Source organism: Falco punctatus (genome assembly GCF_963210335.1).
Source record: "Falco punctatus genome assembly, chromosome: 4".
Taxonomy (NCBI): domain Eukaryota; kingdom Metazoa; phylum Chordata; class Aves; order Falconiformes; family Falconidae; genus Falco; species Falco punctatus.
Window position 1 is genome coordinate 60,689,560 of NC_137583.1, and position 10,431 is coordinate 60,699,990.

Consider the following 10,431-nt stretch of genomic DNA (forward strand, 5'->3'; position numbering starts at 1 on the left):
TAGCATTTGTGCATAAAATTGGAATACTTTTAAACTAACAGAAGAATGTTGTAACTGGCATAGCACATCATTTCATTAGCTAGAGCAAAATTGCCTTTGTTGGGATTTTTTATGTATACAGAAACAATGTCTTCCCTGCCTGGAAGTATAATTCTCAGAAGAAGCTATGTCATTATACAGTGACAAATATTACATGTCATTCAAGGACAGAACATCCTTTTCCACTTACCTCCATTACTGCTAGTGGTCTGTTGTTCCCCGTGTTCAGCACGTTTCACTATCGGAAAACATCACTGTAGCAGGGACCCGTCATTTTCCTCTTCCTACAATAATAAACAGCATCCATGGGCATTTGAGAGGTGGTGAGGAGAGTCTGAGGTTGTGAAACCCAGTTGTTTCTCCCAAATACAACAAAAAATTTCTTGCATGCTGCTGTATTACTTTTTCCATTTTGGGGTTCACTTTTCTTGTGGGATCACAGATTTGTAGAATAGAATGTACAAAAAGTAACAACTTGTTATTTTTTTTCCTTAGAACTAAATTGCTTTGTGTTTTGCAATTTAATGGATCTCAGTGGGGACAAGGGTAGAGGAAGGCACTATACAATTCAAGAGCTCTTTTGGGGCCACCAGGAATAAAAGAAGATGCCACTTGATTATGTCATTGTGACAGGCTTTAATTTCATGATTTATTTCTTAGGAGTCTTTGCTAGCTGTTATGGGGTAGGTTTTGGCCTGTATGTATTTTTTTATACGTTTCTTCTGTTGCATTTTTCAGGAGTTATATCCTGCCTTTTGCATTCACAATGGAGGATCTGATTTAGACAGGCTACCTACTGCCAGTACCTGCATGAACTTGCTGAAGCTTCCTGAGTTTTATGACGAAAATCTTATGCGAAGCAAGCTTCTTTATGCCATTGAATGTGCTGCTGGATTTGAATTAAGCTGAGTCGAACTGATGCTTATTTGGATGATCTGCAGAGGAACTAACCAGTGCCTACTCTATAAGCAGCACCCTACCCAAGCAGTTTTAAGGGAATTCTGTCTAGATTTCTGCAGCTCTTGTGTCTTACCGAATGCCCTCAAATAGGTTTCATTTTTAAACATTTCTTAGTTAGCTTTCATTAATTAATATTACATTGACACTGCTTTATGATTGAAAACAATGAATGCTGTGTGCAGTGTGGCTGTTTTCTGTGTTTATGCGAAGAAAGAGCACATTTAAAGAACAGTGACATCTCAGTGAAATTAACCAAAGATGAAGCTTTGGCTTTGTGCTGTTCAAACATAAATAATTTCACAAACTGGCAATAAAGTTGTGTACCATGCAGCGCATTGGGATGAGACAGGGCTAACATCCTGTAATTAATCTCTTAGAGGGAAGTGAAGCAGATGTTTGCAGATATCCCAGAACTGAGAGGATGAAAATGCTCATTACTGATAACCTAACATCTTTATCTTTACTTATGTTGTAGAATTGTTTACAAATCATAGTTTTTGCAGAACTGATTTTATTTTATACTACCTTCCCTCAAGATGGTAGGCACTGAGATAAATAGTTTATAATATTCCATTTGTGCTTTCTGAAATACCTTGGAGAAATTGGATTTACATTATTTTAAGTTCAACCTTTGGCTGTGTCATTATCACTTGAACACTGTCGTAAATGGATGTGACTATCCATGTTTGTTCTGTTTCTGTCTTTTGTGCCTGTACAGATATTTTTTTTTTAATGTATCAGACGCCTATTGCATACACAGTACATACAAAAGTCATCACTTTGGAAAAATATACGTGTAACAACTATTAAAATTATTTGAACCAAAGTTATCAGGCTTTATCTTTTATATTTGAAGCCTGTGTTGTTCACATTCCTTTTCCCTATGGTTTCTTTCCATCTTAAATATCATATCTGTGCTGTAGACACTAGTCAAATTCCTTATTTTTTTGTGATTAAACAGCTTTTACATCCCTCTGCCTGCAGTACTTCTGCTAAGAAAAGTAGGTGGGAATATGCTGCTTTAATGTAATTTGATATCTGGGAAAAAATTTGCTTTCATATGTGTGGGAGTCATCTTGCGAGATACGGGACACAGCACACCAATATGATGCTCTGTAAAGTCAGTTTACTCTATCAAAAGGCCATTCTTTTATACAGTTCTGATTTCCGTACATGTGCAAACGTTAATGTTGATTGTTGCATATGATGTACGCGCGCTTTAAAACCTCTCATTATTGGCTACGTCCATTGACGTCTATAAAACCTCATCCTCATTTAACATCCTCGTTCTAACATTTTACTTCCTCCTTATCTGATGTCAGAATTGCCACATCAGCGCTTTGTGACCGTTCATTAACCTTTATCCTTTACCCTAAATCTTCTTCCATGGCCCAGGCCACTACACATATGGAAGGGACTGATCTTCTAGTAGTAGGCACATTGTTGGGTATTCATATGCAAACTGTAGTCAACTAAAAAAAAAAGGAGTTATACTTTAAACTGTAAGATTCATAAATGCATCCCTCTGAACCTTAGTTTTATATTCTAAATCATCAAAATTTACAATCAAATTTGTATTCATCTCTTATGCAAAAAAATATTTTGCTGTTACTGGAAACTGTTTGATTTCATATTTAATAAGCAGTAACCAGCAATATCCTTTTAAATGTGGGGAAACTGAGTGATTTAAGATGTTTACTAGTAACCATATAAAAATGTATAATTTCTTAATTTGGGTAATGAAGTGTTAAAATACTATTTGTAGTCTTGATGTACAGAAATAAAATGATTGGTTTTCTTTTTGGTTTGTTTTAGGCTTTTTATTTATGTTAAATGTTACGTACTCAACCTATTCTTTATCCCAAAATTCTTTTCTTGTGTATTTTTCTATCTAAATTATAGAACTTGTAAAGAATTTGAAAAAGGAGATCAGTAATAGTGGAACTGCCTCCTCCCAATCACAAAACCTGAATGCTTCTTTTTAGATAGCATTATTTATTTTAGATCCTAATGCTTTAAATATTTTGAATTTTTTCAATTCTGTTATTTTGTTACATTGGGTAGTGTTGTATCTGTGTTTTGTAAAAAAAAATTCTCAATTAAATATTAATACTTTGAAGATTCTGTTGGAGTCACGTCAAGTAATCGTGACTGGTAATGCTTTCTGCTTTTGTAAAAGGAGACAGTGCACACTATTCCTGTTACCATGAATGCAAGTTCAACAGAGAGGGTAGGCTGGGTAAGTGTGAGTTGCAGATAGGTATAGTCATGTAATTGCAGGAATCACACAGTTGCAGAAATCTTCAGCAGAGAATTTGAGTTTGCTGAAAATACTCTTATTTCTTCAGTATGTAATAGTTGGCAATCTTGTTTTGTGTATTCTGTACATTAAGTATGCAATTCTGATGTACTCAAGTCAGTGGGATTGTAGCCTAGATTTCATTCTGCAGGTGGTCGGGTGAAAATCTGTGCTGCAACAGCTTACACCACCTTCTTCGGTATCCAGACTGCAATAAGAAGAGTGCAGGGTTTTCCTTTGGCAATGAGTGCTTTCCCTTCTGACTGTCAACTGTTTTCATGTAGTCAGGATGAAGCACGAGTCCCTGCTTTTCAGTGATCCATTGCTGGATATTTTAAGGAACAGGAGGTAAAGGTGTAAGAAATAATATAGGTATAGTTAGTCACGTCCTGAGGAGCTAGGTCATCTACATGATCTCTTGTAGCTCTTACGTAGCAAGAGTTGTTTATGTATGAAAATGGATTTTCTGTTTTTTAGAAGAAGAGCAAACTCTCCATTGTGATGCTCCCAGATTTTAGGTAGGCAGAGGCAGGAAGCACTTTGCATGCAAGTAACCTGAAATATTATCGTAGATTTTGATAATCAGAATTATAGCAGTAATAATTATAGGTTTGGACTTGTTTTCTATACAAGGCAACCCTTCCTAAAAGTCAATTGCTGTACTTCACTGTTTTGTCTGCCTAGTTGAGTACGTGCTTTTTGAAAAAAGACAGCATTTTCTGTTTAGTTTTTGTTTTCAAATAATTTTTCGTTTATAATTTTGTAATCTGTTTTAAAAACATTTTGTCAAAGTTTATCTGATGGGAGAGGTCACAAATCCTTTATCTCTCCAAAGTTAAACGGCATAACAGCATAATAAAAAAAGAAAATTAGCACTTAGTCTGTTTCATTTTGGTGAGAATTCTTCCAGATGTGGGTTTAGTCCTACTAGCTGGATTTAAAAACAAACAAACAAACAAAAACAACCAACCAGAACATAGATTATTTGCCTTGTTCCTTAATCTCAGTTGTCTTCCATCATGGTCCTGAAAGCCAGGCTTCTATAAATGTCACAAAACTCACTTGTGATTTCTGGGGAGAATTTATGTCTACAAAAGAGGAAAGATTTGGCTCACATGTAAACACTGAGCTGACAGAAGTTTGATTTGAACAACAAAGATATCTTCAGTTATTTTTGTGTGGGGTGCGCCATAATTTTTTTTAAAAAAAAGCTTCCTGATGCTGTTAGTGGCAATGTGGACAGTTCTTTTGGCATCACTTGAGTAATCTAGCACAAACATCCTAATGTGACCTGTAAAGGGGTTTGGAATTCAAAGAAAACACTTGAAGGAGTTCAACCCAAAAACTACTTGTTAAATGCCAGTGAGACAGCACATATATACTCTACACCACTGAAAAACAGTACAGCACAGAAACAAAAAGGAAAGAACAAGAGAGCTTTTTTTCTTGGAATGTTTTGTTGGACCTGTAATTTTTTTTTTTTGTATTTATAATTATATGCAAAAACTTTAAAATGTTTGCTCATATACATGAATCTGTGTTAATAATGGTTTGTGATGTAAATGCTTGTTACAATTTTTTTTTCATGATGCTTTGCCTGTCAGTGAAGGAGTGAAGAAATTAACATGGTCTGTAAAACTGATCAGGATATCTATATTTTTATCGACTTCTGCTTTTGTGAATAAAATAATTTGAGTTTTCTTGAAACTTCGCGGAAACACTCTTTTTATTTTTTCGCAGTAAATTTGGCATTCTCTTGCTAAAGATTGATAGTACTGAACAGATTCTAAAAGGGAAGGTAGTATTAACTGTTTGTTGGTCTTGAAGTTACTACTGTTGGAACAGGCTGCCCAGGGAAGTGGAGGAGTCACCATGCCTGCAGGTATTTAAGAGGTGTACGTGTGGCACACAGGGACACGGTTTAGTGGCGGGTTTGGCAGTGTTAGGTTGTTGGGCTCTGATCTTAAAGATCTTTTCCAGCCTAAATGATTTTACTGCTTCAGGATGATCCTAACTTCAGTTTTTGAGCAGTGAATTTCCCACTCTGTCAGTCAAATTGCAGCGATAAGATTTAGCTTTTTTTCAGTCTTGTCTTTCAAACAATATAGCTAAGACCACGGATGTACTTTGAAAAAGCTCCTTCAGAATCTTTGGAAAGAACAGAACTCTGTCCTTGGATAAGAATATGAGAATTTGTAATTCATGGTGAAGAATGCTATGTCAGCAAACACAAAAACATCTCTTTCAGCTTCTGGAATTTTAGCACAAATGTGGCCCCCTCTGAAGGTGTAGTTTAATTTTTACTTCCTTTGATAATTACAGTTGTCTGCTTCCCTTTGCTTTTCTACTATTTTTATTGCTAAATACACTTCTGGTTCCATGATAGCATTTATGAAGTTAGTATTGTGCACGTTTCTTTTGGAATACTTAAAATAATACCATGTATTCTTCAGCTTACAACCCACTAAAAATGTGGTAAACAGAAAATTACAGAAAATTCCTCCTGTAGGACACTTCATGAATAGAACACACATGCTGAGATATGTTGCCTGTTTTTCAGTATCTATCTGATAGTCTGGAAAGCTCATAACATTTCTGATGTGTGTAGAGAGACAACACAGGGCAAAAAGTGAAGTTAACAACAGTTGAATCTATTTCGAAGAAGACTGAATGGTTGAGGTCAGCAGGAATGTCTGGAGATCACCCAGTCCAAGCCCTCTGCTCCAAGCAGGGTCACCTACAGCAGGCTGCTCAGGACATTGTCCTGGGGAGTTCTGAATGTCTCCGTGGATGGAGACTCCGCAACTTCTCTGGGCAACTTTCTCCAGTGTTCAATTACCTTTACAATGAAACATATTTAATCTAATTTTTTCTATTCCAGTTTGTGCCCATTGCCTCTTGTCCTATCACTGGGCAGTGCTAAGAGGAATGTGAGCCTTCTCTAGGCAGAACACCTCAGCCTCTCCTCATATTACATGTGCTCCAAAGCCTTGATCTTCTTTCTCTCTGACTTGCTTGTTAGTGAACACAGCAGCATCTTCAGAATATATGTTGTGGACTTTGATGTGACTGCTGAGGCCGCACCTTGACTCCTGTGTGCAGTTCTGGGCCCCTCGCTTCAAGCGGGATGTAGGGGTGCTGGAGCGTGTCCAGAGATGGGCAATGGAGCTGGTGAAGGGTCTGGAGCACAAGTCCTATGAGAAGCAGCTGAGGGAACTGGCGTGGTTTGGAGAAGAGGAGGCTCAGGGGGGACATTATTGCTCCCTGCAACTACGTGACAGGAGGCTGTAGGCAGGTGGGGTCGGTCTCTTCTCCCAGATAACAAGCGACAGGACAAGAGGAAATGGCCTCAAGTTGTGCCAGGGGAGGTTTAGATTGGATATTAGGAACAATTTCTTCACTGCAAGGGTGGTCAAGCGTTAGAACAAGCTGCCCAGGGAGGTGGTGGAATCACCATCTCTGGAGGTGTTTAAAAAAAGATGCAGTGCTTAGGGACATGGTTTAGTGATGGGGTTGACAGTGCTGGGTTAACAGTTGGACTTGATGATCTCAAAGGTCTTTTCCAACCTAACCGATACTGTAATTATGTAATTCTCTTCCTTGTCAGATGCCTGTAGATGTCTGTAGTTGTTAATAAGTGGCACTTACCCGGTAAGGATGGATTTAAAATGTTGTAGCTTTGCTTCCAGTGCTGCTTTGTGTTTTCAAGGATTTTGGAAGTTGGTTATCAACTGCAAAATAAGAGACTCAGTAAAAACTGAGGTCTCAATTATTTTCACAACTTTTTATAGATATGATGCTAGACATGGATGCAAAAAACCATCAGACTAATGCTAAATTTTATGTCACCTAAATATATATTCACTTCTTCCGCCACCAACAGTATCAAACATCTGGAAGTGCAACAACTTTGACAGACTCCTGTAACTTGACTGTCTAGAAGACAGAGGTTGTGTAGGCCAGCGCTAGGTGCAGTCCAGCAAAGTGTGTCTGACAGTCCGACAGGAGAAACATGGGAATTCTGACTGGCACCAGCGGAACCGCTTGTACATAAAGGCACACACGGATGTCCTGCAGGCCTGATTGCATGCTGTCAAGGTATGAACTTTTCCTGTGTGATGGTTAAATCATTGCTATGTTTCTTTGCCAGAATAGTTGCTCTCCAGTCTGGGACTAAGTTTACCTGTCTACAGCTCTGTAGGAAACATATGTCTGTTTGCAGCGTTTGTTAATATATTTATAGGAACAGCTTGCTCAAATGTCCTACTATATTTAAGATCATTCTTTTCTGCATTCCCAGAGCAGCTGTTAGTTCATACTGTGTAACATTTGACTGAAAATTAGTTTTGCATTATTTCTATTTTATTCTCTGTTTATAGTTACACATAGTTCTTGATCGCTGAAGAAGGAAACAGGCATTCACCAGATGGTGTTATTTCAGATCATCTTGCTACTTCTGCTTACCCAAATGTTAGATCTAGGAAAAACATCTCTCATCAGTTGCTATGTAGTTTTGCTCTGTGTTGTTAAACACACCTTCTGAAGAAATTAGTTCCTTCTAGCCCTTGTAGCTTTAATTAAGAATAATTCTTTTCATTACAGCTCTGCTTGCTGTTTTTCCCCTCTGCGCTTTCAGGCAAACAGCAGCCAAGCTCAAAGTTCTGCAGAGATATTTTTAGGTCTAATTATCTGTTAGATCCATCTGGCTATTGATGAAAAAATGCATAGAATTAACTAATATTTGGCATTGGCATATGGATAAGAAAGCGTATTCCTGATCCAGTTAATGAACATAAATGCTGATCAAGCTGTCCTTGCAAGGAATAAGCACTTGCCATAAGCTGTGAGCTCTTCTGACTGCCTGCAACAGTTCTTAGGTTGTTGTCTGCACACCCCAAATAATCCGTAGAATACATCTAACGCTTCAGAGGAATTGGCAAAAGCACCAGCTATCCTGAAATGTTTTAACCACTCTCAAAAGCATCCACTAAGCTCAAGCCTTTGGTTAGAAAGAGTCCTGATAAACTTGCAGCCTCTTGATTACCTAAGAAGCATCGTACCGATGAAAATTGAGTTGTCCTCAGCAGAAATGCTCTGGAGAATGCTAATGAAAATTGGTTATTTTGTGCTTTTAATGCTTCTACTTAAAGTTTTAAACTTTAGGTGTATTGCCCATATTTCAAGTCTAATTGTTTCTGATAAGCTATCAGCAAAAAGTTAATGCTTACATTTAATTAAGTGGCACTTTCCAGAATTACTTTGCCAGTAGTACTATAATTAAATGATGTGAGAACAGTCTTTGACACATATGCTCATATTCGTTGCTAATACCAAAAATAGAATCTGTAAATCTGTAAATAGAAAAACTGGATGCATTAAGCAGCAGGCCAGAGCAGCAGGCTCAGAAGGCTGCAGCCATTACCACATCAGAGGGACTAACATTAATATCTCTCTAATGCAGCATTTGCAAGCATTTCTTGTGTTCTGATGGGCTTTTCATAATTGACCTCCATAAGTCATAAAAAATGATTAAAAAAAAAAGAAACTGGGAACTATGTGAATTGCTAAAACCTCCTGGAATGCTGCCACATTATTTCCATCATGAGGTTATAGCTACCAGTTAGGCCTGAATTCATCTCACTTAACTTCAGCCATCTGTAAGGTGGCTGTCAAGGCACTTCCGACGCAAGAGGGAACCCAGAGACAAAGCTCCAGAGGGTGGTTCGTTCTTTACTAAAATACATCTCCGAAGTGGATGGAATAAATTGTGCCCTGGAGATGCCCCCTCTTTTCTCTCTCTCTCTTTGTAGTTGGAAGCCTTAAACGGGATGCTTAACTTTTAGGCAGTTGAAGTGAACCAGACCTTTCCCTCACGTTCCCAGGTGAGAGCTGAAAATTCTTGAACAATGAAGATCCTTTGATAACAGAATTTATTCTGACTTATGACGCAGCACTTGGACACCAGCCCAGGTCTGCTTGGATCTCTGATACCAGCTTCCACAGATCCACCAGACTTTATCAGCTTTTGTTAACTGGAATGTTGATCCTCTGCCAGCAGCATCAGATTTAATGCTCCTTCACACAATGCTCCAGGCTTTTGCTGCAAGCAGCTAGCCATAAAAACATAGAACACTTTTGCAAATACCTTTGAAGAAGGTTTTCTGAATCTAAAAGCTTTTCTGTTTTATGAGCCCTGTAAGTAGATCTAATTAAACATGTTACCCATTTCTATGAGTCCTGCCTCTAACATCTTTCCCATCACATTACCTCTGATGAGGAGGAAGGTGATTTTGGCTCTTTACCGTATGCAGTTCCCCCTCTTGTTTATCTGTGTTTATTTTTTACACAGAGACTGCAGGGTCCTCCTGTTGCATGGAAAACACTGATATGGATAGGTCTCATTTAAGGGCTTCAAACTATTCTAAGATTTATGTATGATTAATGCTACAGTTTAAAAAGAATTGAGAAATCTTAAATGAGTGTGACTGAATATACAGATCAAATTGAACTATGGGGTCAGATAATTTTTAATTAATTCTTGGGGAACTAGTCAGTGCTGTTCTGTAGTACTTGAACTATGTAACTGAAATGAGAGAAATGGTGGTAAAAAGGTGGTTCCGCAGTACCTGGCTATAGTTAATGAACATTGCTTATCAGAGTGCTGCTCTTTAAAGCAAAGTAATCACAGCCACAATATGTACTTTGAGCTTTGGGAGAAGCAGACTTTGCCTGGACACATACTGATAAGATCAAGATCACATTAGCCTGAAAAATCTTGGATGCTGAGCTGACCTACTGAAGATCTGAAAGGGTAGGAGGTGGAGGCGCTGCCAGACTGGGCTAAGGCAGCAAGTGCACTGGCAGAGCAGCACGAAGGCAGCCCTTCCTGCGCTGCTTACCAGCGACAGTGTTCTTCTGATCAGAAAACAAACAGAAGCCAGGAAAACAAGACCATGAATGACTGGTTTTGAAACTACTCTTTAGTTTATATTTCTCTGTCAAATTCTACAGGATGCTGATCAAAAGGGATACAAATCTGTCACTCTTAACGTTTTTATAGATTCATCCTGTTAGTCTTGCACTCCCCAAATTAGTGTTAACCTGTAACCCACTGCTGTGCATGAAAAAATGCA

At 38.1% G+C, this 10,431-nt stretch overlaps 1 protein-coding gene across 3 annotated transcripts in view; it reads left to right on the top strand.

The window, feature by feature from the left end:
• UBE3C (ubiquitin protein ligase E3C) overlaps positions 1-2,802 on the top strand; it is a 77,768-nt gene extending 74,966 nt beyond the window's left edge. For all 3 annotated transcript variants that reach the window (XM_080385833.1, XM_080385834.1, XM_080385835.1), the window contains one exon: positions 778-2,802. In XM_080385833.1, the coding sequence (XP_080241959.1) occupies positions 778-948 (171 nt within the window). In that variant the 3' untranslated portion in view covers positions 949-2,802. The remainder of the gene's footprint in view (positions 1-777) is intronic.
• The last annotated feature ends 7,629 nt before the right edge of the window (positions 2,803-10,431 follow it).